The sequence below is a fragment of the Tupaia chinensis genome, unplaced genomic scaffold (genome assembly GCF_000334495.1).
Source record: "Tupaia chinensis unplaced genomic scaffold, TupChi_1.0 Scaffold149168_1, whole genome shotgun sequence".
Lineage (NCBI taxonomy): Eukaryota > Metazoa > Chordata > Mammalia > Scandentia > Tupaiidae > Tupaia > Tupaia belangeri.
In genome coordinates this window covers 248,640-276,460 of record NW_006209014.1, presented here as the reverse complement: position 1 = coordinate 276,460, position 27,821 = coordinate 248,640, and the positions used below count along the sequence as shown (strand labels likewise).

General features: G+C 39.3%; 1 protein-coding gene across 6 annotated transcripts in view; it reads right to left on the bottom strand.

Moving 5' to 3' along the window:
• The window catches only part of PNISR (PNN interacting serine and arginine rich protein), a 36,369-nt gene extending 8,549 nt beyond the window's left edge, over window positions 1-27,820 (bottom strand). The window contains exons 1-6 of one of the 6 annotated variants that reach the window (XM_006170907.3): window positions 27,616-27,817; window positions 11,993-12,107; window positions 10,107-10,295; window positions 8,478-8,701; window positions 6,966-7,137; window positions 5,421-5,611 (exon numbers count right to left, since the gene is read on the bottom strand). In XM_006170907.3, the coding sequence (XP_006170969.1) occupies window positions 5,421-5,611; window positions 6,966-7,137; window positions 8,478-8,701; window positions 10,107-10,295; window positions 11,993-12,107; window positions 27,616-27,759 (1,035 nt within the window). In that variant the 5' untranslated portion in view covers window positions 27,760-27,817. The other 5 variants (XM_014585161.2, XM_006170906.3, XM_006170908.3 and 2 more) reach the window with 5 other exon arrangements.
• Between the last annotated feature and the right edge of the window lies 1 nt (window position 27,821).

The following is a 27,821-nucleotide window of genomic DNA, read 5'->3' as shown; positions in this document are numbered from 1 at the left end:
TATGTCTCTCTCTGTCTGTCTGGCGAGCGCACGCACCCTGTAGTGAAAAAAATCTCTCCAAAAAAAAAAAAAAAAGCCCAGAGGACCAGTTTAATTAACAGTCATTATATATGAAGGTCCATTTAAACTGTGTAGCTTATAGAACTTTGGCTACAAAAAACCCAGACACATGGTTCAGTGTAACTTTCACAGCTATATATTTAAGTTACTTAAGTAAACTAATGATGACTTAAAATGAAACACCTCTACTCTCTTCCAAGATATGAGCTGGCCCTGCAACATAGTGAAATTTGCTTCTTTTTAGCTAAATGATAAACACATGCACAGTCAAGAAATATGAAAATTACAACACTGTCTCTCTTTGTAATTTTTTTTTTCTTTTTCAAATTTCTTTCTTTTTTTCTTCTTAAGAGAGATTTCCTCCTAGAGAGGATGGCCATGCCATAATCTCCTCTACTCCAGTCTCCTCTCGGGATTTTGGTCACACAAGCGCCCATCATGAGTTTAAGTCACCAGGTCCAAGACTGAAATGCAGTTGACTACGTGGGAGTCCAGCGAATGTAATGTAACCATTACGCCATCTACTGGTTCCTCTTTGTATAGTTTTAGGTTTTAGTATCCAATAATCAACGTGTCCCAGGACCAGAAGGCATAATGGTTATGTCACTACCATAGTTCAAGTCCTGGACCTGGCAACTTAAAACTCATGCCAGGCAAGTGTGCATGCGTGCTCAAGATCCCAACAGGAGAATGCACGACAAGGGATTGTAGCATGGCCATCCCCCTGGGGGATGATTTCTCACTTTCTGTCCCTATAGGGAGCACACATACCCTATAGCAAAAAAAAGAGAAATGTTAGTCACTTTAGTTTTTCAAATTTTAATTTACTTTGGGAACCAGCAGTTAGCGTAATGGCTATGTCGCTGGATTCCCACGTAGTCGACCGCGGTTCGTGTCCCGGACCCGGTGGCTTAAAAAACTCACGCCGGGCGCTTTCTGTCTCTATGTCTCTCTCTGTCTGTCTGGCGAGTGCACACGCCCTACAGTGAAAATCTCTAAAAAAAAAAAAATTTTAATTTACTTTGTTGCCAGAGAGTGCATACTCTCACCAGACATGGCGGGAAGGAGAAAAAGAAAGTACCCCCCAATGAAGTGTGGTCACACCAGTCTCTTCTCTATTTCTCCATCCTGCAGGGATCATGCACTAGGCATGTTTTTCCTTTCCTTTCTTTTTTTTTTAAAGAGGTTTTTACCTTAGGGTATGTACACATGCAGGGGGGGGAGAGAGAGACAATAACAGTGAGAGGGAAAGTGAGAAATCACCCCCAACCCCTTCTCCATTCTCCTTCCAGGATCTTGGGCTCATGTGCACTCACATCTGGCATTGAGTGTCAAGCCAGGTGGTCTGAGTCAACCTCAGTCGGCCACAAGGTAACCGGTATATACCATCTGCTGGCCCCTGAGCCATGTTTTTTAAATCACTGGGATTCTAATCCAAACCACACTGGTTGGCCATACAGGATCCAGTTCTCTTACCTCTAGGATACAGGGTCACTTCGCTCCCTTTCTAAAATAAATGATAGTGAGTATAAAAACGCACAGAAGAGAACCCTCAACAGGGTCTCATAACACTGTGATAACTCTGCCTCAGTATTCCACCTCTTCAAGATCTTGGGTGCCGCCCTGCATGTTTTAAGGCCAACCTGGATATCCAAATCTGTGGCTAATTATATGGCTTCCAGCACTGCGGTCGTGAACATTACGATCTGTGCCACCAAGGCTGGGCTCCCACAGTCACTTAATAATCTTATAAGTAAAACAAAAGATGGCCATCTAAACGTTACTGCAGAAAGACCATCTGAACCAGGGGAAAAATACATATAACACAAGTCCAAAGATCTATGGGAAGAAAGAGAGAATGATCTCTAAACAATTTTTTTTTAAACTTTTGAAGAAAAAAGTAACTGGGGTCAAACAGTGGCACAATGGTAACACAACTGAACTTTTTTAAAAAATCTATATACTGTTTTTAAGATAACTTCTGATTAATATAATAGTAGTTATAACATGATTTTTCAGTATATGAATACAATGTTCACTGATTAAATCACGATCGTTACTATAACCATCATCTCAATCATCTGTAATATTATATACAGTAAGTTACTAACCACATTCTCCCCAGTGCATTTCATTATTTTTTTAACTTTGCTGTAAGTGTGCATGTGTTCACTGGAGTGAAGGCTCAAATGAGAAAGCACTCCCCATAGAGGTTGGCCATGTGGCAATCCCTTCTACTTCATTGTCTTCTCAGGATTTTGGGCACACACACACACACACACACATACACCCAACTTGTTTTTCAAGACGCCAGATCTGGGACTCAAATTGCACAGCTGGCCATGTGGGATCCAACAGTCTTAACCATACCACCACCTCCTGGTCCATCCCCCTCAGATCACCACCCAGGAGGATGATTATGCTGCAATCCCTTCTCCATTATCCTTTTGGGATTTTGGACATGCAAGCACACACACCTGGCGTGATTTTCAAGCCACCAGGTCTGGAACTCAAACCATGCAGTTAGCCATGTGGGATCCAGATGCCTTAACCACCATGCCACATGTTAGCTTTACTTATCATCATTATTATTATTTTTGTTTTGGAATAGAGTGCCTGTGCTCTCTGGAAGGAGACAGAGAAAGAGAAAGTGATAAATCATCCCCCAAGAGGAATGGCCACACGACAATCCTTTCCTCTCCATTCTTCTCTCAGGATTCTGAGCATACACACACATGGGCATAAGGGTGTTTTTCAAGCCACTGCGTCCAAGACTTGAATTGTCTGGTGAGCCATGTGGGATCCAGTCACTTTCATCTCTGTGCCACCAGCTGGCTCTAAGTATTTTTTTAATAATTCACACAAAGGCAGATTTACATTTCTGTTGACATTTTAACACACTTAATAATCTATCACTACAGGGACCAGCAGATGGTGTAGTGCTTATGTTGCTGGACTCCAGCATAGTTGACTGAGGTTCAAGTCCCAAACATGGTGACTTGAAACTCATGCCAGGTGCATCATGTACATGTGTGACCAAGATCCTGAGAGGAGACTGGAGAAGTAGGGATTGCGGCATGGTCACCCTCCTCCCCCGGGGGTTATTTCTTGCTTTCTGTCTTATCTCTCCAGTGAACGCATGTGCTCTATAGCAAAAGTCTCTCTTAAAAAATAAATTAATTAAAAATCTACCACTACAAAGTCAACTGTTTTACAATGAAATAATATAGCATTTGTTGGGGCCAGCAGGTGGCTTGGTGGTTAGGGTGCTGGTCTCCCACGTAACCAACCACAGTTTGAGTCCCAGACCTGGCAGCTGCTTTCTCTTTCTCTCTCTCTCTCTCCCCCTTTCTCTGGTGAGTGCATGTGTCCTATAGCAAATTAAAAATAATAATAATAAATAAAGTAAAATATTATTCTTGAAAAAAAAAAAAAAGAAAGAAGGCCAGTGGATGGCGTGGTGATTAAAGCACTGGATACTTCCACGTGACCAACCACAGTTCAAGTCCTAGACCAGGTGACTTGCTTTCTCAATTTCCCTCTCTGTGTCTCTCTCTGGTTAAATTAAAATAAATGAATCAATAAATAAAAGAAATAACATTTTTAAAAAAGAAAAAGAAATATAGATTTGTTTACTGAGATATGACCTATGCAGCTTTCTGGCAGTGATAGCCTCCCCACGAGAACATGCCTCTCAGAAATGACCTCCTTCATCCCTCTCCAAAAGAGAAAAAGAGAAAACACAAGAAGTGCCTGGTATAGAGCCCAAATTCCTACTTCACAAATGTGAATTGCCCAGAATGCAATAAAATCACCAGTCTTTTTTTTTTTTTGCTATAGTGGGCGTGTGCTTGCCAGAGACAGAGAGACAGACAGAGAGACAGAAAGTGAGAAATCACCCCCCGGGGGGATGACCATGCCGCAATCCCTTCTCCTCCGTTCTCCTCTCGGGATCTTGGGCACGCACACACACGCGCCCAGTGTGAGTTTTAAGCCACCGGGTCCGGGACGCGAACCGTGGTCGACTACGTGGGAGTCCAGCGACATAGCCATTACGTTAACTGCTGGTCCCAAAATCACCAGCCTTTAGCCATGCAGAAATGGTAGTTTTGTGCGTTGGCTGCTCCTCAGTCCTGTGCCAGCCTACAGGAGGAAAAGTGAAGCTTATAGAAAGATGTTCCTTCAAGAGGAAGCAGCACTAAAAGCATCCTAACTCAAGATGAGTGGGAAACCATCCCAATAAACATATTTTGGATTAAAAAAAAAGATCTATCCATCATCCAATGGCAAAATATCCCTGAAATGAAATGTTTTATAAATTTATTGCTCCCTTCCTTACTTTATACTCAATAAGACACTTAAAACATAATGCCCAATATATTTACTGAAAGGAACACTAATACTTTTTCTGTAACCTAAAACATCTTTTTTATTTTTTATTAAATAATTTTCTGTACGGCATATGTGCTCTTGGGAGGGGCGGGTAAGACAAAGTGGGCACCTTCCCATGAAAAGGCCACATCACAATCCCTGCTCCTCCATTTTCCTCCTGGGAGTTTGGGCATGAGTGCACACATGCCTAACATGTTTTCCAATCCACGGGTCTAGGACTTGAACTGCTTGGCTGTTCATACGGTATACAGTTGGCCCTAAAGTATTTATTTCAAATTATCACACAGTGTCTTTTTTTGGGGGGGAGAGATTTTCACTATAGGGCGAGTGCGCTCGCCAGACAGACAGAGAGAGACATAGAGACAGAAAGCGAGAAATCACCCCCCAGGGGAGATGGTCACGCCGCAATCCCTTCTCCTCCATTCTCCTCTTGGGATCTTGGGCACGCACACACAAGCGCCCAGCGTGAGTTTTAAGCCACCGGGTCTGGGATGCAAACTGCGGTCGACTACGTGGCGTCCAGTGACATAGCCATTACGCTAACTGCTGGTTCCCCAGTATCTTCTTTTTTAAAAAATTATTTCATTTAATTTTATTCCTCATTGTTACTATTTTTTTTAAAATTATTTCACTTAACTCATTTATTTATTTATTTATTTGACCAGAGAGGAGCAGAGAGAGAGAGAGAAACAGAGACAAAGTGAGAAAGCAAGCTGCAAGGTCTGGGACTCGAACTATTGTCAACCATGTGGGAGTCCAGCACCCTTAACTACCACGCCACCTGCTGGCCTCCGTTATTATTTTTTTAAATTGACCAAAGAGAGATAGTAAGATGGAAAGGGAGAAAGCAAGTCACCAGGTCTGAGACTCAAATCATAACTGGCCTTGTGGGAAGTTCAGCGACTTAACCACCATACCACCTGCCAGTCCTACCACATGGTATTTTCATGTCAGGCAATTCTACTTACAAATTTACTCCTCTGCGGTAAACGAGGGCCATCTCCGCCTTCAGCATCTTCTGTGGCCTTCTTTTCTTTTTTGGACAACTGTGAACGTTGCTGTTCCATTCTTTCTTTCTCTAACTTCTTCTGCTTTTCACGTTCCATTTTTTCAAGTCCTTCACGAATCCAAGCTGGAAGAGTCCTGCGTTTTACTGCATCTGTTTCAGATGGAAAAAACATTTACAAGTCAGTTAAGTAAAAATAATAATAAAACCAAGTTTCTTATTCATGAGTTTCCAAAAGTTTTCTAACTTAAAACATCTCATTAAACATTGTGCTTTTACTTAAAATCATCACTTTTAATAGCAGCAGGCAACATTGTCCTAGTGCTTACAATTTGCCAGGAACAATGAAAGCACGTTAAATCATCATCTCATTTAATCGTTACAACAGCACTCAGAGATCACTATTATTCGATCTCTTTCACAGGTCAGGAAACTGGAGCTCAAAGATATTAAGCGAAGTACCCAGGTTAAAAAGCCAGAAAATAGTGATGTGGACTAATTCAGAGCCAAATTCTTACACTAAGCTGCTTCCTAAAACATGAAAACAGAGCAGAGTCAAACAAAAACACAAGTCCATTTTCACACCAAGTAAGAATTCATTGGAACAAGTACTACTTACTAAGTTAAAAAAAATTAGTAAGCTAATATCTCCCTAAAATGTAAAAATGAAAACCTTAAATGTACTGGTCCATTAAATGCTAAATGATCTGCAGTTTTTGAGATATAAAGTGACATAAATATGTAATTTTTCAATGGAAATAAGTTAGCATTAATAAGTTATTTAGAATATTGAAAAGTTCTGCCAAAATACTTGCTGAACATAAAATAATCCAAAGAAAATTAATCTGATAGCGCTGTGTCAGAAGAACTGAGAGCCACAGCCCAAAGACTGAAAAAAACTAGGTTTCAGAAAGGAGAACTGTGGGACCAACAGGGAGGTAATGGTTACATTGCTAGACTCCCACATAGTCGACCTCAGTCCGAGTCCCAGACCCAGAGGCTTGAAACCCACGCTGGACACGTGTGTACATGCCCAAGATCCCAAGAGAATGGAGGAGGAAGGACTGGTGTGGGCATCCCCCCGGGGTGTGGGTTCTTGCTTTCTGTGTCTCTGTCTCTGGCAAGCACATGTGCCCTATAGCAACAATCTCTAAAAAAAAAAAAAAAACCACACACACACACAAAAAATAAAAAAGGGGAACTGTTCATGCATCAGTATAATGTACTGAAATGTCCCCTTAAATAACATATTAAGACGGTATGGCTATCATTAATTTATATTTCACCATAAGATCTGGACTTTAAGATAAAGATTAAAGAAAATTATTCACTACTTTAAATATTTTAGACCAGTATCTTTTTTTAATTTTAAGATTTATAACTATGAAATGCTAGTTTTAAAATAACAACTCCTTGACTATCAGAAATTTAAGAAAATAAGATAGCCTTTTTACATGATAAAGAAATCATGTCAATTGTGGTTCACTAAACTGAGATAAATAGCTACCAATTTGTGGAGGTTCCTGCTTCACAGGAAGTGCAATAGGTGAACGCTGCCGATCCCTGAATGATGATGGCCTTTCTCTTCGATTCTGGGGAGGTGCTGGAGGTCCTGGAGGTCCTGGTTGCCAATAAGGAGGATGAAATCCACCTTGCGGTGGACCAAAAGCAGCCCCATGCTGAAAGAGTATTGCAGTTTATTTTTCTTCACATTAATATAACAAACCTCTGGGACACACGCGTGTTATGAACTGGGACAGTAGAAATCCATGTGTGCAGCAAATCCAAGAATTCCATGGTTCTAAAATCCACCGATATTTCTGTAGCCCCAAGAACCTAGGCTTACTTTTCATAAAGACATAAAAGATTTTTCTGCTTACGTAAAATTTCCAGCCTTCTAAAAGCCAGCTAATATGCTATTTTCAAGTATAAAAAAGGATATGTGAACTTTTTCATTATGAATCCATTTAATGTTAATTTTAGCTTCCTACTTTCATATAATCTTGCAGAATGTATTAAAGACAGATATTACTGAATCATCCCAATAAGCGTGTGTGTGTGTTGTTTTGTTTGCTTTTGTCTTTTCAATTTTGCTATTGGCCAGTTGCCAGATCACTTTATCTTGTTAACATGGAATCTACCAAGAAAAGGTGGGATATGTAAAAACTTTTAATACATTTTTATGAAACTATTTTCCAAAAACAAAATGAAAATTGTCATATTTGTATAAGGCCCGAGTATACAAGTATCTCAGATGAATTTTGTTATGTCCATTATCAAATCCACCCCAGAATTATCAAAATATTATAGAATTTTCCCCCAAAATTTAAAACTTATTGCTCAGTCTATAGTGTAACAATTGCAATGTTATTTCAAAATGATGCCTACCACTGCAATTTAAGTGTACACCCAGGCAGAGTGGACAAAGAAAATAAAGTCCCACATTATGACACTATTGCCCATAGAGTTCTATGTCCCTAGGAATGAATTAGATGTAACCAAGAAAATTATGTACAATTCCATCAACATATCATGTCAAAATGGAAAAAAAAAAAGACACCACTAGAAAAAGTATAATTCTCCACAGCAAAAAGAACTACACTTAGAAAAATGATCTATGTACATGTGTTTTGTCTTAACCATAATCTATTTTTGATAAATAATGTATTCAACTACTATGCATTTTCTAAATTTTATTTAATATTTAAATAGACCATTTTGAAATTATAAAGTAGAAAACACGCATCATTTGACTACTGTATTTATACATTTTTTATTTTATCCAATTTTTTTCCCTAATGGCCCTTTATACCACTTGCCTGATCAAAAAAAAAAAATCAGAAAATGAAAATCTAATAATTTTAATATTCAAAATCGGTAACATTTCTGAAACATAGAAAGTGCTTATCTACACAAGTCTGAAAAGTGAAACACATGTCTTAGGTATTCTTGATGAGACACTTCCAAAGAATGGAACACGTGCACATCTACAATATTAAAGCAACAAAATATCTTTCACCTGATAGTCAAACTGGTTCACTGGCCCCACTGCAAAATTATCGGGTGGTCCACCAAAGTTGTGATTGTTCTGGTTAAATATATGCCTGTTGTCAGGGGCAAATTCCCCACTGTCCTGACTGTTGCTGTCTTCAGAAGGAGGAACAATGTCCATTGGGCCTGGTGTTGGTGGCATCCATGGCTGATCTGGAGGGGGATGTGGGGGTTGCTGATGCATTCCCCATTCTATTTAGGATTTAGGCATAAAAACATTCAACAGGGGGTTACAACAAAATCAACACAATTTTTTAAAATCTCAAAGTTAGATTCTTCAGCAAAGAAACAGATTTTTAAAAACATACGACTTCTTGGTAAAATTCTTTTTATATATATTAAAAATGAGCAATGAACTAAACTGTCTTCTAAATAATTCAAATGATATGTCTGTCACTCTTAATTCATACCCTAAAAAAAGTGGAAAAGAAATGCCCCAAATTACTTTTAATTAATATAACAAAATCCAATGCGATTTTTGTTAATTTGTCTATTTTTGTTCAGTAACAACACCATAAAAATAATATCTTCAGACTTTATATAATTTCTTTTTCCATGAACACATTTATCCTCACAACATCCCTGTGAGGTAGGGAGAAATCTGGTATTACTTTTGCCAATTTAAGGAAGGACATTTGAGGCACACAGAGTTAAAACACTTCTCTAGGGTCATGGTGGGGGGGGGATGGAGTTGGGGGGGATGGAGTTGGGGGAAGGTAGGGATGCCAGGTGATTCATTGATAAAACCTGAACTTGGGAACTAAAACACAAGTCAAACTTGGGGGAAATTTAGCTTTCAAGAAAATTAGAAATGAACCATTTCACAGTATCAAATATCAGAATATTGGTTATCCTTTTAAAGAGATGTTAGGGATTTATTTCTAAGTTTTCCATTCTTATCATGAGAAACATAAGTATTAATAGGGAAAGGGGGAATATGACTTAACCATCAACATATGCAAGTGAGATTGATGCCTTTATAAATAGTATGAAGTGCTACTAAAAATAACAACACAAGCCATGGAAAACTGAATTACAGCATTAAGAAATCTAAATCATACTGTAAAGTAAAAAAATCATACTGTAAGTAAAAAAAGACAAAAATTTATGGAAGTTCTTCACTATCTGTAAAAAAAAAGGGGGAGGATAGAAAAAAGATGGATAGATGATAGGGGCAGAGTATATTTTATTTGACAGACTAATTTGTCACATAGTGACACAATTTTTCTTTAATTAGAGGCTAGACATGTTTTACTCTGCCAGTGCTGCTTCTGAAAAGGCCAGAGGTTGCAACAGAGAGACAAAGAATACTCTCTTCCCTAGATGCCAAGTGAGGTTTCCAGAGTGTTCCCAGCCCCTGTCAGCCTAGGAATGAAGAACCAAGAAAAGAATCAAACTGAGTGCCACAATGCTAGCAGACTGAATACAGAATAATTTTATCCACAAAATGTCAAGGTCAAATCAAACTGAAAGTGCCTATTCCTTATGGAACATTAATTTCAAGAAGTCATAAAACTAAGCAAATCAAACAATTTAGTATTAATCCTCATTTTACTTGAAAAACAGATCTAAAATTTAGAAAACATAAACAACAAACCTGGCTGCCACATTCTGTTAAAGTTTGAATCCCCTTGAAAATTTCCATGATTGTTTGGACCAGATTCCATTGTAGATATATCTTGTCCATTTGGCATCATTCCCGGTGGTTGTTCTACCATACTTTGCTGTCCGGAAGCTTCTCTTTGGGCAATCCAAGCTTGAGCCAATGCGGCCCAGTCAATCTGGCCTAACGTAAATTAACACAGAATTTAGCTTTCAGAATTTAGGAGCTAAAACAATAGGGCCTCTTTGCAAAACAAACATCTGTTATTCCTTAGTGAGATATTATAGGATATTACAATTAAAAGGACACTTGGAAAAAAAAAAAACACCCACATTTATGCTAGATAATAATATAAACTACTTAAGACTTCCTAAAAAGGATTCCTCAAAAGCATCCTAATTCCTTATATAATATTAACTCACAGGAAATTATCACCTGCATCTTAAAAGAGTTTACTGTAGAGTACTTAAAAAGTCATCTTAAAAAAAAAAAAAAACTAACATAAAAATAATCAAATTCAGTAATTTATTTCTTCAATATGTCCTAGTCATCTGTCCAGGCATATACTGGAACCTACTGTCCTTGAATGAATGTAGATATCTATCCCTGCTTCTCCTCACCTTTCTTTACCTAAGACTCCCTTCCCTAGCAAAAATATGTCTTCTTAACAAATTCCTAGGTATTCTTTATTCAAAACTCATTGTCCCCACTATCTTGAAGGCCTTTCCTTTTGTCTTATAATTTATCTTTTTTTCCCCCTGGGTTTTTGCTATAGAGTATGTGTGCTTGATGGAGAGAGACAGAGAGAGGGAAAGTGTGAAATCACCCCCTAGAGGGGATGGCCACACCGCAATCCCTTCTCCACTCTCCTTTCAGGATTCTGGGAATCCACGCACACACATCTGGCATGATTTTCAAGTCGCAGGGTCCGGGACTCAAACTGTGGTTGGTCATATAGGAATCCAGCGCCTTAACCACCATGCCACCTGCTGGCTTCTAGATTTATCATTTTAACATGTACTATTAATAAAATTAATGAAATAGAATAAGATACAGTTCTTCACCTCTCAGTTTGGTAAAGTTTAAATAGGCATCCTCTTATACTTTAAACATAAAATCAGCACAACCTATATGGCTTGGCAACATGTATCTAAAATTTTTCAAGTGTGCAACTGTGACCTAGCAAACCTAGCTCTTTTCCTAAGAAAATAATTGGACAAGTGAATAATATATACTGTATACAAGATTATGCTAATTGTTTCAAAAAGTAAGGTTATAAACAATCAAACATCCAAAGGTGGGTTTGTTAAATTACAATAGGTCCTACAACAGACTAGTATGTAGCTATAAATAGCAGTATCAGGTTACCCAATAAGGGCAGAGCAATTTAAGAGGTCATATGGATCAAACAATATGTGAGTTTTTAAGTGTCAAAGTAATAAATGAAAGCTACTTATACTTTTCTAATTACCTTTGTAAATATTTGAACTATTCCATAGTAAAAAGAAATTTTAAAATGATCTAGTGTATAGTTGAATATGACCTACATAGAATTTTCCGATTCTGAATTAACAAGAGATGTATGCTCTACTTATGCAACACATTTTAGATTTTTACCTTTCTTTTAGGGGGGAAAAAAAAAACTAAATCAGCTTTAAAAATGAACAATCTTTATAAAGGTTTCTATCCCTGAGGAAGTGTTACAAAGGGAAGTCTATTTCCTACCATATATGCTCTGACAAGGCTATTTATAAGATCATACTCTGACCAGAAAAAGAGCCAATAAACCAATCCTAATTCCATCTCCCTTAACCCCATGACCTATCTCCTACCCATCTCCATGTATCTACTCTCCTCCCCTTCCAAATTTGTTTCCTTACTTGGATCCTGTTGGTGCTGGAATGACTGCATCCACTGTTGTTGGTTCAAGGGCCATTGCTGCCAAGGCTGTCCTCCTTGATCCCACATCCTTTCTTTTAAAATATATTTGATTTTCTATCTTCAACAAATTAAACATAGTTTAAAAATTAGAGTGAGAGTCCTTTAATTTTAAAACTTTACACATAAGAAATTATTAAGATACATTTATGTGATCAGAGTTCTAAAATTCTGGTCAACAGATTGCCAAAGGCAGCTGGAATTTTTAGACTGGCAAGCAAGAGTAGAAAATTTTATATAATGCTGGTGTCACAGTTTGGTGGCAAGAATGGCTCTAATTAATTTAGCTCAAAATAGGCAAAGGTTAACTTTCCCCAATAAAAACATCTGAAAATCCAATTACTTTGGAGATATAAAAAAGTGATTTTATCTCTCCCCAACAAAGACTCCCTTAAGAGGGTAATCGAACAGCACTAGCTGATGAAGAAAAATTCTTTCATATAAATAATTGTAACTAATAAATGCAGAAGGTAGAACAGAATTAGAAAACTGCCACATCACCAAACCTAGTGAATAACTGATTCAGGAAATCTCACAAGAAAAATTAATGGGAAATCAGAAATTTAAGGTTGCCAAAATATCAACCCCAAAGATTATTAGGCCTCTGAGATACAATATTATGTCCTTAAAATCACTACAATATTCTCACCAAAACTGTTTACTGAATCCAACTAAGTTTTGCTTTGTTTTTAATTTGCCAGAGGGCATGTGTGCTAGCCAGAGAACCCACATCCTTTCTTTTAAAATATATTTGATTTTCTATCTTCAACAAATTAAACATAGTTTAAAAATTAGAGTGAGAGTCCTTTAATTTTAAAACTTTACACATAAGAAATTATTAAGATACATTTATGTGATCAGAGTTCTAAAATTCTGGTCAACAGATTGCCAAAGGCAGCTGGAATTTTTAGACTGGCAAGCAAGAGTAGAAAATTTTATATAATGCTGGTGTCACAGTTTGGTGGCAAGAATGGCTCTAATTAATTTAGCTCAAAATAGGCAAAGGTTAACTTTCCCCAATAAAAACATCTGAAAATCCAATTACTTTGGAGATATAAAAAAGTGATTTTATCTCTCCCCAACAAAGACTCCCTTAAGAGGGTAATCGAACAGCACTAGCTGATGAAGAAAAATTCTTTCATATAAATAATTGTAACTAATAAATGCAGAAGGTAGAACAGAATTAGAAAACTGCCACATCACCAAACCTAGTGAATAACTGATTCAGGAAATCTCACAAGAAAAATTAATGGGAAATCAGAAATTTAAGGTTGCCAAAATATCAACCCCAAAGATTATTAGGCCTCTGAGATACAATATTATGTCCTTAAAATCACTACAATATTCTCACCAAAACTGTTTACTGAATCCAACTAAGTTTTGCTTTGTTTTTAATTTGCCAGAGGGCATGTGTGCTAGCCAGAGAAAGAGAAAGGGAAAATGAGAAAGCACCCCCCAAGGAGGATGATTACACTGCAATCCCTTCTCCATTTCACCTTCCTTTCAAATTCTGGGCATGCATGCATAAATGCCTGTTGTATGCTACCAAGTCTGAGACTCAACTGCCCAGTGGACCATGTAGGATCCAGATGCCTTAACCATCAACTAGCCCCCCAAATAAGCTTTTGGATCTCACTTCTAGTATAAAGGAATTATAGGGGGAAAAGGAATGAGATAAATAGTAACAGAAGAAACAGTAAGACAAATCAGAAGTTGAGATAGTGTCCAAGGCCTGGTTTCTTTACATGTAAATAGCACGGTAATAGAGGAGAGTATTCTGTTAATAACTATTAAATCTAGGAGCTGAGTATCAGGGAGTGGGTAGAGAGTTACCATACTACCCTACTTTTCTGTAAACTAGTTTGAAAACTTTCCTGGGGCCGGCAGGTGGTGTGGTGGTTGGGGTCGCTGGACTCCCACATGGCCGATTGCAGTTTGAGTCCGGGACCTGGAGGCTTGCTTTCTCACTTTCTCTCACTTTCTCTCTCTCTGTCTCTCTCATACACGCTGTCCCTCTGTCCCTCTCTGGTAAAATTAAAATAAAGTTAAAAGTTAAAAAAAAAAGAAGAAAATTTTCCTAGTAAAGTTTAAAATTCCTGGAGTCTGAAATCACTACTTTATTCAATGCTAATATTTAACTCTTCCAGAAGCAATGACATGCGTGATAAGTACGGATGTTTTGTCTTTATTTTTGTATCCCAGGGCTTACCACATAGCAGGCATTCAATAAATGTTTACTAAGCAAATCTCCTCTAAACTGAAAACAAGACAAAAATAAACCTGTTTTGCAGGATCACAAAAAGCAGGAAAGCCAGACAGTAAGGAAGTAGAGACACTTTCTTTAATGAGCTAATTGACAGTTGGCTTTTAAAAGTTGGGCTTTTAAGACTTTGCAACTCAGCATTCTCAGATGTCATATAGGTCTATCAGTGGTAGACTTGATCTCTCAGTTGAAGAACACTGAATAAGGGGAGGGGGATTCCTTTGTTACCTTATTTTACTTGTAAGTCAAATGTACCTGTCTTCTAGTTACACTAATACAGACTATTACAATGCATTATTGGAATATGGCAAAAGTGGCACTAAATACCACGACAACTGAGGTCAACAACAGGATTAGGTATCAGTGCCAAGCTAAATATACTTCTTTTTCTTTATTTTGGAGAGAGATTTTTGCTATAGGGCATGTGTGCTTGCCAGAGACAGACAGAAAGCAAGAAATCGCTCCCCAGAGGGGATGGCCACGCCACAATTCCTCAGGATTTTGGGCACGTAGGCACATGCACTCAGCGTGAATTTCAAGCTGCGGGGTCCAGGACTCCCACCGCAGAAGACTACATGGAAATCCAGCATTGTAACCATTACACCATCTGTTGATTCCTCCCCCCTTTTTTACCTGTCTTCAGTATTTCTTTCTTCCTGCTTTATTTCATCTTTTATTTCCCAAGTACACATTTAAATCTCTTTAAAGCTAAATAAGTCATCAGAGCCATTGACAAGTAACTTCACTTACAACTTTAATTAAGAGTTTATTAATAAATAAGAAACATCACTAAGAAATACTGACTGCTATATTAAATGACCTCAGAGGTTCACCTTCTATTTCAAATTTATGTTGATTCATACTGCAGCTTGGAAACATAGTATGAATACTTATGGGAGGGGTGAATATGTTTATTCTAGATTATGAAGGTTTATTAGATTAAAAATAAATTATAGAGATGCAACATAAAAATGTGATCATCTCCAATGGAAACTCTTCCTTCTATTGATTATTATGAGGAGTAATTTTAATGTTAAAGAAAAGAGATACACCAGAAATGAAGCAGTAAAGTGTCTTAACATTTTTTCCTTTAAAAAATACTTTTAATATTCTTATCAAAGATTTTAACTAAACATAACTGAGGTTAATTTTAATTTTTTAAGCTTGCCGTAAGAATTTTAACTTAATTTTATTTACTTGAACAATTCATTCACAATACAAAATGTCAAACAATTTAAAGACTGAAAAAAGGAACACAAATATCTGAAAAGATCTTGTCCACCTGGTATTAATTTAAATGGTAATTAAATTTCAATAAAGTGACAGATGTATTAATTCACATTTTTCAGAGGATTCTATGTTAAGAAATTAACATTAGCAAGAAGAGAATAGTTTGTCCTTATTCTCTGTGGCACTTTTTAGTGGTTTAGTTTTCTTTTCATCAGATCAACAAAGCTGACAGACATAGATCATCTTTTTATCTTCCATAAGGTACAAGAAAACACATCTTGCACATAGCAGGTATAAAAAACCAAATACATAAACAAGTGGTCTCCAGCTTTACATTTCTGTTTAAGTTTTTCTGGCTTAGTTTTTAAAGGGTAATGGTAAGGAAGCTGTTGATCTATATGTATGAGAACAAAAAAGCTGGTGTAAGCACAACTTTCTGTGTTTTTCAAAGTGTTAACAGCTATCAGACAGTTTAACATAAGATTTTTTTTCCTGTCCTAAGTTGTAAATTCACACAATCTAGATATTATCATCAGCTCTATACAATGCCTACAAGAGGCGCCATAAGATAAGCACTTAGTAAAAGCACATTGATGATGAAAATAATGCATATTGACTCCCTACCATCATTTCTAATAACATAATTTTACTTTTTCACATCACTGTAAATAAAATTCTTTTTCTTACGTATGTTTAATGGTTGTCATGGACAGCTTTTTCAGTTCTCTGTTTAAGTTTTCTGGTCATTACGTGTAATCTGAACTTCTGGGGTTGGTAGGTGGCGTGGGGGTTAAGGGCATTGGACTCCCACATAGCTAACCGCAGTTCAAGTCCCGGACTTGGTGGCTTGCTTTCTCACTTTCTCTCTCTCTCCCACTCTGTCCCTCTCTGCTCAAATTAAATAAAGTTAAATAAAATGATTTCTCAAGAAAAGTAAAAATTAAAAAAATAAACATTTGAACACAGCTCTAGTCCATGACTCATTTACTAATATGTGAACATGGGTAAATTATGCTCTAATCTAGGGTTTTCTCATCTGTGAAAGAAAAATGTAAGTGTTTATCCCCTATGATTATTATAAGGATTAAGTGAGAAACACGAAAACTCAGCACAGGGAGATTCAGTTAATAGCGGTTAATATTACCAGCACTTTCGCGGTAATATTCACTCCCCCCTCAGGGGGATAGCCAAGCTGCAATCCCCTCTCCCCCGTTCTCCCCTCAGAATTTTGGGTGTACAAATGTCTGGTGCGTTCCTTAAGCCACAAAAGTCCAGTACTCAAACCATGCAGTTGGTCAAGTGGGATTTACCACCTTAACCACCACACCACCTGCTGGCCCCAAGATTATAAAATCAGGTACTTAAAAAGAAGGTTGATTGGGACCAGCAGTTAGTGTAATGGCTATGTCACTGGACTCCCATTGTAGTCAACCACAGTTTGCTTCCCGGACCCGGTGGCTTAAAACTTATGCCGGGTGCATGTGCGCCCAAGGATCCCGAAAGGAGAAAGAAGGGACTGCAGTGTGGCCATCCCCCCTGGGGGGTGATTTCTCACTTTCTGTCTCTCTGTCTTTCTCTGTCTGGTGAGCGCACCTGCCCTATAGCAAAAAATAAAAAACCGAGAGCCCACACGCCCTAAAAAAAAAAAAAAAAAACCCCTTAAAAAAAAAAAAAAATAAGGTTGATCAAGCCAATCCACTTTTTTTTGAAGAGATTTTCACTGTAGGGCGCGTGCGCTTGCCAGACAGACAGAGAGAGACATAGAGACAGAAAGCGAGAAATCACCCCCCAGGGGGGATGGTCACGCCGCAATCCCTTCTCCTCCATTCTCCTTTCGGGATCTTGGGCACGCACACGGCGTGAGTTTTAAGCCACCGGGTCCAGGACACTAACCGCGGTCGACTACGTGGGAGTCCAGCGACATAGCCATTACGCTAACTGCTGGTTCCCAAGCCAATCCACTTTTGTTCAACTCCATTTTCTTCTCTAGAAGCAATTTAAGACTCACTCGGATTTCATTTTATCTTTGGAAGAAATCTTTTAATGTCTTTCTGTCCCTACTTCCCACATTGTATTTATACACTGATGCTTTCATTATTTTTTCTTTTTATAAAAAAATTATTCAATTTTACTTACTATTATTTTACTTCCTACAGGGCATGTGTGCTCACCAGAGAGAGAGAGAGAGAGAGAAAGGGAGGGAGGGAAAGTGAAAAAACAAGCCTCCAGGTCCAGGACTTGAACAGTGGTTGGTCATCTAGGAGTTCAGTACCTTAACTACCACACCACCAGCTGGCCCCAATCCTTTTATTATTATTATTATTATTTTAATTCTAAGTTTTCCTATGCAAAATGGTTATACTTGCATATTTTCAAGAGTTTGATCTGTAGCCATTTTTCTCTCTGTTTAAATCAGCCACATCTACTTTTGCTGTTCTTTCCCAAGCCTTCCCAAGCCTTTCTTCTCCAAAGTTTCACAGAAGGCACTATACAAGTACAGTGTTCCATATAACTTAGATTCACCAAAACAGAAAAAGATGTAAAATTATTAGAAGTAGAGCAAAATTAAAAAAAAAAAAACCTGCAAAAAAAAAGATAGTAAATGTCAAAGAAATAAAAAATTAAAAGATGTTGGGACCAGCAGTTAGCTGGTAATGGTTATGTTGTTGGACTCCCACGTAGTCGACCATGGTTGGAGTCCCAGACTCAGTGGCTTAAACTCACACCGGGCACATGTGTGTGCGTGCCCAGAATCCCAAGAGGAGAATGGAGGAGAAGAGATTTTGGCATGGCCATCAATTGTAAGCACACCTCTCTCTGCCCAGCAATTCCTCTTCAAGGACTTAAACTATGATTGAGTATACTATACTCACATCAGAACTCAAAAATCTGCAGTATATTTGCCAACAGTAAACACCTGCTTTTAGTGACATCTCAATAAGGCAAATAAATAAGCTAGAGTAAACTATACAGTGAACCCCTATTCAGCCACTGAAACAAATTAGACTTTTACATACTGTCAGGTATTGATACATAAACCTCATTTATTTAGTGGAATAAGAACTGACATCAAACAGTTTGAAAACTGTCACTTCAGGACTATTTCTTTTTTTTCAATTTGTTATAGGGTGCATGCACTCGCCAGAGACTAAGGAAGAAGGGGGAAAATGAGAAAGTATCTTCAAGGGGATGACCATGCTGCAATCCCTTCTCCTCCATTTTTCCTGTTGGAATTTTGGGCAAGCACGTGCGCACATGTGCCTGGCGTGTTTCCCAAGCTGTGTCCAGGACTTGAACCATGTAGAAGACCACATGGGATCCAGTTAACTTAACCACACTACATGGCTGGCCCCCCAAAAGGCCTTTTCTTTTTAAGAATGCAATTTTTGGCCTAACTCTTGGTGATGCATGTGGTGCTGTGTTGCTCTGCAGTGTTGAAAACCACATGGCCCACCACAGATTCAGATCCCAAGTTAACCTGAAACACCTGCAAGTTATGTACATCCTCCAAGATCATGACTAGCTGGACAGCTAGAGAAAGGGGGTCAAGGTGTGACGAAATTCTGTTAAGGGTAATTGTCTTTCTTGCCTACTTCTCTTGTTCTTTCATGAAAGAAACAAATTTCTTTAAAAATAAAATTAAAAAGAGAATGCAGTTATATATAGAAAACTTTTAAGTTAGATCCACCAACAGTCCCCCTGTTCTGGATGCCAGAAGGTATACGGAAGATGAAGGTTCAGTTCCCAGGTCAACCTGTACACATCTAATGTGTGTGCCAAGCTGACTGGGAAAACTAAGGAGAGGATTATGGTGTAAGACTCTATTCAAAGTGCTTATCTCGGGACCAGCAGTTAGCGTAATGGCTATATTGCTGGACTCCCCCGTAGTCGACCGTGGTTCGCGTCCCAGACCTGGTGGCTTAAAACTCACGCCGGGTGCGTGTGCATGCGTGCCCAAGATCCCGAGAGGAGAATGGAGGAGAAGGGATTGCGGCATGGCCACCCCCCCTGGGGGGTGATTTTTGGCTTTCTGTCTCTCTGTCTCTGTCTGTCTGGCGAGCGCACGCACCCTATAGCAAAAACCTCTCAAAAAAAAAGAGAAAGAAAAAGAAAATGCTTATCTCTCTCTCATATGAAGGAGATAAACTTAAAAAAAATCCTAAATTACAAAAAATTAAAAATCCTAAATTACAAAAGCCTTTTAAAACTGATTAAATTTTGAGAAGTGAAAATAGGGATTGAGGTCACACTGCAATTCTTTTTTCCTCCATTTCTCCATTCTGTCAAGATTTAGGGCACAAATATAAACACCTGGCCTGCTTTTCAAGCTCCCAGGTCCAAGACTTGAAGGACTGGGACTTGAATCACAACCAGCTACATAGGATCTGGTTTCCCTTGAACAGGGCTAAACCCACTGCACTATGATGCCAGTCCAAGAAATACATAGATTATTAAAAGATAAGAATAGGGCCAGCAGATGGCATAGGGATTACATCACTGGACTTGCACATGGCTGACTGGGGTTCGAATCCTGGATCAGGTGGCTTGAAACTCATTGAGCATGTGCATGTCCAAGACCCCAGGAGAAGGTATTACACTGTAGCTATCCTCCCTGGGAGTGATTTCTCACTTTCCCTCTCATTCTTTGTCCTCACACCCCAACAAGCACACGCATATATATATGAAGAAACAAAAGAAGCTAATGTGAATAATCCATAACAACTGGTACAGGCAGTAACAACTACAGTAAACTCATCTAGCTGAGACACTGGGCAAATCACCTAACCTCTGTGTCTCATTTTCTGGCATATTGTTAAAGCTGCCTGGTCTGGAGCTTGACCCACACAAATGGCCATGTAGTATCCAGCTGCCTTAACTGCCAAGCCATGAGCTGGCCCAAGAATTCCGAGAAATTTTCTATGATACAGTCCAAAAAAAAGGTAACTCTGGTCACAGAAATTAATTTTAGTTACATGGAATTTTAGAAGCACAGATTTTAGGAAAAGACTTATATAAAGCCAAAGGTACTCAATTTTTTAAAAATGATTTTGCCAGAGGGCATACGCACTTGCCAGAAAGAGACAGATAAGGAAAAGAAGCCAGAGAGGATGGCCATGCCACAATCCCTTCTCCACTCTCCTCTCGGCATTTTGACCACACACACACACACACACACAAGTCTGGATTGATTTTCAAGTTGGCAGGTCGAGGACTCAAACTGCAGCTGATCATGTGGGAGTCCAGCACCTTAACCACCACACCACCTGCTGGCCCTGGTTATTTGGATATTTAATATAAACATATGTTTCACACCCCGTATAATGTCTGATAAAGAGTTTCACTAATCATTTAACTAAAGAGCAAGATTATGAGTGATTTGATGGTAAAGATTTAGAAATCCTATTCTTTCTTCCTTAATCTTCACCATAAAATCTTTTTTTTTTTTTGAGAGATTTTCACTATAGGGCGTGTGCGCTCGCCAGACAGAGAGAGACATAGAGACAAAGCGAGAAATCACCCCCCAGGGGGGATGGTCACGCCGCAATCCCTTCTCCTCCATTCTCCTCTCGGGATCTTGGGCACGCACGCACACACGCCTGGCGTGAGTTTTAAGCCACCGGGTCTGGGACGCGAACTGTGGTTGATTACGTGGGAGTCCAGCGACATAGTCATTATGCTAACTGCTGGTTCCCTTCACCATAAAATCTTTACTAACAAATAAAAATCTGGAAAACAGGCATACAAAGGCATATCACACACAGATTTAAAGATATATTCTTAAATGTCACTATGTTTTAATGAAATACTATTAAAGATAACATTTATACATTGGTTTAATAAGGATTTGGACATGTTATCAACTGTTAAAAGAGAGGGGCCAGCCACTGATGTGGTGATTAAGGTATCTGGATCCCACATGCTGACTGTGTAGGTCAAGTTTCAGATCCAATGGCTTAAAAAAAAACTCACCGAGTGCATGTACATGCTGGCCCAAAAATCCCGAAAAGAGGAAGGTGAAGGAAACTGCTGTGTGGCCATCCCCTGCAGTGGTGCAGGAATACTTTTTCACCTTCTTTCTCTCTCTCTCAGTAGAGTGCAAAAAAGAAACAAGAACAAAAACAAAAAATGAACTGTTGAATGTCCAGGGCCAGCAAGTGGCATAGTGGTTGAAGAGCTAGACTCCCACATGGTCAGCCTGGGTTCTAGTCCCAGACCTGGTGGCTTGCTTTCTCACTTTCTCTCTCTCTCTCCATGTCTCTCTGGTCAGATTGAAAAATAATAAAATGGAATAAATATTTCTTTAAAAAAAAAAGAAATGAATGTCCACTACACTGTACTTTTTGCATTGTGTGAAAAGTCCTGTAATAGTAAATTAAAGATGATATACAGTACTTACTACAGGGAATGTGCTAAATTTTCTTGTTTTTGTCTTGGATGAGACAAGAACCTTGAGGGCAGATGAAGAAATAATTATGTAAATTTCCTACTGTACTTTGTATCAAGTGGTTAAATATTTCCTCACTCACTGAAATATACTATCAAGTAAAGCCATGAAAATGATACTCTAATTCTGCTACTATCATTTTATAGCAAAAAAGCTGATTTTTTTTTTTTTTTTTTTTTGGTCACAGGGTATGTGCACGCACTAGAGATTCAGAGAGAAAAAGTGAGAAATCACGCCCCATGTGGAATGGCCATGTCACGATCCCTTCTTCTCTCTTCTCTTTGTAGGATTCTGGGCATGCATGTACACATGCCCAGCATAATTTTCAAGCCACCAGGTCTGGAACTCAAACCACGATTGGTCATGTGGGTGTCCAGAGCCTTAACCACTATGGCTTCTGCTGGCCCCTCAAAAATAAATTTCAGGGGCCAGTGGCATAGTAGTAAAACATAAAACATGATGCTCTGTGAAGCTGATCCACAAGGAATAGTTCTATGTTTGCATCCCTGAGTATACCAGACCTACAAATGCCCGTGATCCAGGGCCAACTGAAACTATGGTCATAGGGACCAGCAGTTAGCATAATGGCTATGTCTCTGAACTCCCATGTGGTCAACTGTGGTTTGAGTCCCGGACCTGGCGGCTTAAACTCACGCCAGGCGTGTGTGCGTGTGTGCGTGTGTGCGTGCGTGCGTGCCCAAGATTCCAAGAGGAAATGGAGAAGGGATTGCAGCGTGACCATCCCGGGGTGGGGTGGGGGTGGGGTGTGTTACTCACTTAAATAAATTTCAGGGGCCAGTGGCATAGTAGTAAAACATAAAACATGATGCTCTGTGAAGCTGATCCACAAGGAATAGTTCTATGTTTGCATCCCTGAGTATACCAGACCTACAAATGCCCGTGATCCAGGGCCAACTGAAACTAGGGACATAGGGACCAGCAGTTAGCATAATGGCTATGTCTCTGAACTCCCATGTGGTCAACTGTGGTTTGAGTCCCGGACCTGGCGGCTTAAACTCACGCCAGGCGTGTGTGCGTGTGTGCGTGCGTGCGTGCCCAAGATTCCAAGAGGAAATGGAGAAGGGATTGCAGCGTGACCATCCCGGGGTGGGGTGGGGGTGGGGTGTGTTACTCACTTTGTCTCTCTGGCGAGCGCACGCATCCTATAGCAAAAACCTCCCCGAGGGGAAAAAAAAAAAACTAGGGACATACTGCAGCATTGAAACTCTCTTGCTCTCTGTTTCTCTTACTTATGAGAAACAAATTTAAAAACAAATCGTTTCCAGTTTGTTCCTTCTTCATTAGGCTCAACTTTTCAAGTTTGGAGAATGAATATTGATGAGCCAGGCTACAAGACTTACTTAAGAGTATTTTCTTTTATGGAATCTATTTCCTTAGAAAACTTTTGGGATCTGGCAGAATAGAAAGATCAGTAATCAAGGTTTAGAACAAGTGTTCAAAATTACCAAACACTGCTGGAAAAAAATCATGCCTATGACTTTCATCAGTGTTATAGACTGAATTGTGCCACCTCCCCCTGTCCTATTGCCTGATACCTGTGAATGTGCTCTTATTTGGAAATAGGGTCTTTGCAAATGTGCTCAAATTTAGGTGAGTTTATACTTGACTAAGGTAGAACCTAACCAGTATCTTGATAAGAAGAGACACAGACAGACACAAGGAGAATGCAACATGACTGCAAAGACAGGAGATTGGACCATTGAATTTACAAACCAAGGTACACTAAGAATTGACAGGAACCACCAAGAAGTAGGAAGAGAAGCAAGGATCCTCCCCTACAACCATCAAAGAGCATGGATGGCCCTGTCCAAACCCTAATTTCAAACTTTTAGCAATCAAAATTGTAGAAGAACAGATTTCTGTTGTTTTAAACCACTTAGTTCGTAGTAATCTGTTACAGTATCCCTAGGGAACTAATACAACCCCAAATGATAATTTATCTTATCTTTTGACTCTATATTAGAACATTCATTGTTCTGTCCTTCTTAAACGACTTGTTTAAATGATAATCACTAATATTTGCAAGTCACTCACGGACTATGTGTGACAACAGATGAATGAAAATTAAAAATTGTTTCAAAGCCCTCAAGCATCACTAGAAGGATCCAAGAGATACAGAAACACATCTATTCTTTGATGCATGTGGTAAAATGCTTCTCACAACAAACACAAAATTGAGAAGCTACAAAATACAACAATCCTCTTTACCTCCCCCCAAATTCAATCTTTTTTTTTTTTTGAGAAATTCAATCTTTTTTTTTTTGAGAGGTTTTTCGCTATAGGGCGTGTGCGCTCACCAGACAGAGAGAGAGAGACAGAGAGACAGAAAGTGAGAAATCACCCCCCAGAGGGGATGGTCACGCCGCAATCCCTTCTCCTCCATTCTCCTCTCGGGATCTTGGGCTGGCACACACACGCGCTCGGCGTGAGTTTAAGCCACCAGGTCCAGGACGCGAACCCCGGTCGACTATGTGGGAGTCCAGCGACATAGCCATTACGCTAACTGCTGGTTCCCCCCAAATTCAATCTTTATCAACAGTTGACAAACCTTCGCTACAAAAAAAGGGAAAAAAAAAGGAATTCATTTGTTCAGTTTAAGTTAGATGGAAATGGCACTGGTAAAAATCCCATAATCACTTGAAATATGATAAACATTGTTTTTTACTTGACGTGACGTGCATCTTAGTGCATGCTGACATATTTTGCAATTTATATCTCAAAAGAGGTATTCAGGAGGGCCAGGCAGTGACAAAAGGGTAACACAACTGGACCTATACAGGAAAAGGTCCTGACTTTGTATCCTGGAACCTTTTCAAGAATGCTGAGACTGGGAACAGCAGATGGTGTAATGGTTACATTGTTGGACTCCTACAGCCGACCGTGGTTCGAGTCCTAGACCCGCGGCTTAAAACTCACGCTGGGCACGTGTGTGTGCATGCCCAAGATCCGAAGAGAATGGAGAAGAAGGGATTGCGGCATGGCCATTCCCCCAGGGGATGATTTCTCACTTTCTGTCTCTCTTGTCTTTCTGGTGAGTGCTCATACCCTATAGCAAAAGCCTCTCCAAAACAAAACAAAACAAAACACAATTCACACAGGGTACGTGTGTGCGCACGACAAAGATCCTGAGAGGAGAATCGAGAAGTGACTGTGACATGGAGGAGAAGGGGGTGTTGCATGGCCATTGGGTGGATTGGGGGGGTGGGATTCTCACTTTCTGTCTTTCTGTGTCACTGTCTCTCCAGTGAACGCACATGCCCTATAGCAAAGAGCTGAGACAATGCAGGGAGAACACATGTGTCCATGCCCCAGATCCTAGCTAGCTGAGACTGGGGGTGAATTACCGTATGAGACCCTAAGACCCTCTTAGAATAAATAAAAACTTAAAAGAGAAGTATTCAAAACAATATCGGAGAACTGGACAGAATGGTTACAAATATCCCCCAAAATAGTTAATAACTAAAAACTAAATGTAGAGATAAGGCCTAAAATGACACCACAGTAGCAACAAGCACACCTAAGCACCTAGATCTTGGTTCTAATACCATATTTCAATAAAAAGAAGCAAGGTTCCTTAAACAGCCAATTCTAGGACTGTGACAGGAAATTGTGTCTACAGCATTTTGTAAAGCCAAGTAGTAAAAAGGTGTTTAAATTTTAAATATGGATGAAAGCATATCAAAAGGGATCAATAGATACCTGAAGGAGTCGCTAATGGCCAAAAACTGGAACAATTTTGAGCAACAAAAGAAAGAAGTATTGGATTATAACACAAATTATAAATGTCAAAGAAGTCTTATGAATATAAATTATTAAATAAGTTAACAAATGAGACAAAAGGGACAAATTTCCCTCAGAGAAAAATTCCCAATAAACAGAAAGGGAATATAACTCTCCATTCCTTAAGTGTGGGCTGTGCAAAATCACTTCCTTCCCAAGTGCACAGTACTGAAGAGGGAGAGTAACTTTACAGTGGAGAAACATCACAACAAACACTACCCCAGGCAGGTGATGAAGGTCATTATCAATGTGGTAAGTCACATTCACAGTATGTACCCTTAATTGCATGCGATGAAAGGGTATTTTACCTCTGTGATCATCTTCTTCCAAAACTCGTAAGATCATATGAATAATGAAAAAAATACCTCACAAATTTCAAAAGCAGGGCATCCTACAAAATTCCTGACCAGTATTTCTCAAAAATGTCAAGGTCACTGCATTGGTTTTCCTAGAGCTGCCACAATTACCACAGACTAGGTGTTTTAAATAAGAGAAATACATTTCCTCACAGTTCTGAAAGCTAAAATCCAAGATCAAAGTGTCAGCAGGGTTGGAATCATTCTGAGGCTTCACTCCTCCGCTTGCAGTCTCCCCCCTGTGTCCTATTTTTTTCTTATAAAGACACTAGTAATAGGGGTTTAGGGTTCACACTAATGACCTCACTTTTACCTCCTTATAGACCCTCCCACCAAAAAGAGTCACGACAAGGAACGCATGAGAAACTGTCAAGGCCAAGAGGAGTTTAAGGACGCATGACAATTTAAGGTAATGTGATCTCCTAGATGGAATCCTGGAACAGAAAAATAACATTAGGTAAAATCTAAGGAAACAAATAAATCGGCCTTTAGTTAATACTGAGTTATCTATGTTGGTCCATTAATTGTAACAAAACATGTTAAGAGGAGTAACTCTTGTGTGTATGCAGATGAGAGAGTATATGAAGACTCTGTACTAACTACTCGATTTTTCTGTAAATCAAAAACTGTTCTAAAAAAATAAAGGCTATTATAGATATTTCTCAGAAACACAGAGCCTCTCAAGAACACTTAAAAGAACTGATTTACTGTTACTTTCCCTATAGCTCCCTTGACACCATACGGAACAGTCTAACAAGTTTAGTGTTCTGGTTTGTTTTTGCCACGCTGCACTCAAATGTGAAACTGAGTTTATTTTGTTTTGTCTGGGGGCAGAGGGAGCAAAAGATATTAATGAGGGATTAAGACCTTAACCTAGAATGTTAATTTAACCGCCTACAATTAAAATTTGCTTAGAGCCCAATTTGTTCAGAAGACACTACTACCCACCATAGAATAAAACTGAAATTATCGATACTGTTTCCATCGTGAAACGCAACACACAATGCCCACCTCTGGATAAGTACACAAGAAACAAACAAACTAAGAAACTTAACTGTAGTTAGAACACATTTGCCTTTGGCCGCGCCTGCGTAGTCGGATATAAGCTTCAGGTCCGGCCCCCGCCTCCTCCGCCCTCTGCACCCCCCACCCCGTAAGGGGGCTCCCATTGCGCACGCGCAGTGCCTAACGGCCGGCCAGGAGCCCAACAATTAGTCCCTGCTCATCGGTGAGGAAACTCTTAGTTAGAAAAAAGGTCGTTGGGACTTTCTCTAATGTATAGGATTCCTTCCCACCGAGAGCACCACTCTGATTTACCAACCCCAACGTACGCCGCCGCTTTAAGAATGAGGTTCCAGCCGTCGCGCCAAGCAGAGTACGCAGCCCGTTTAAGTTATGCTATCTTGCCACAGAGGCCAAGAGGACTGTAATGGCCCGAAAACCCACGTGTAATTGTTCTCCATCACTTACCCACTCTGATTCCGGAACACCGTTGTCGCCACCGTTCCTGTAATACCTCTCCAACCCTTTCGATGCTTCTACTTCTTCACGAACAAGACAAGATGGCGCCCGATTGGTCCTACCCGGAAGTGAATAACAACATCCGCTCGTCATCTGAAGCCATACAGTCCCTCATCCTGGTCTACGAACACGTGACGTAGCGGGTGGAACTTTTT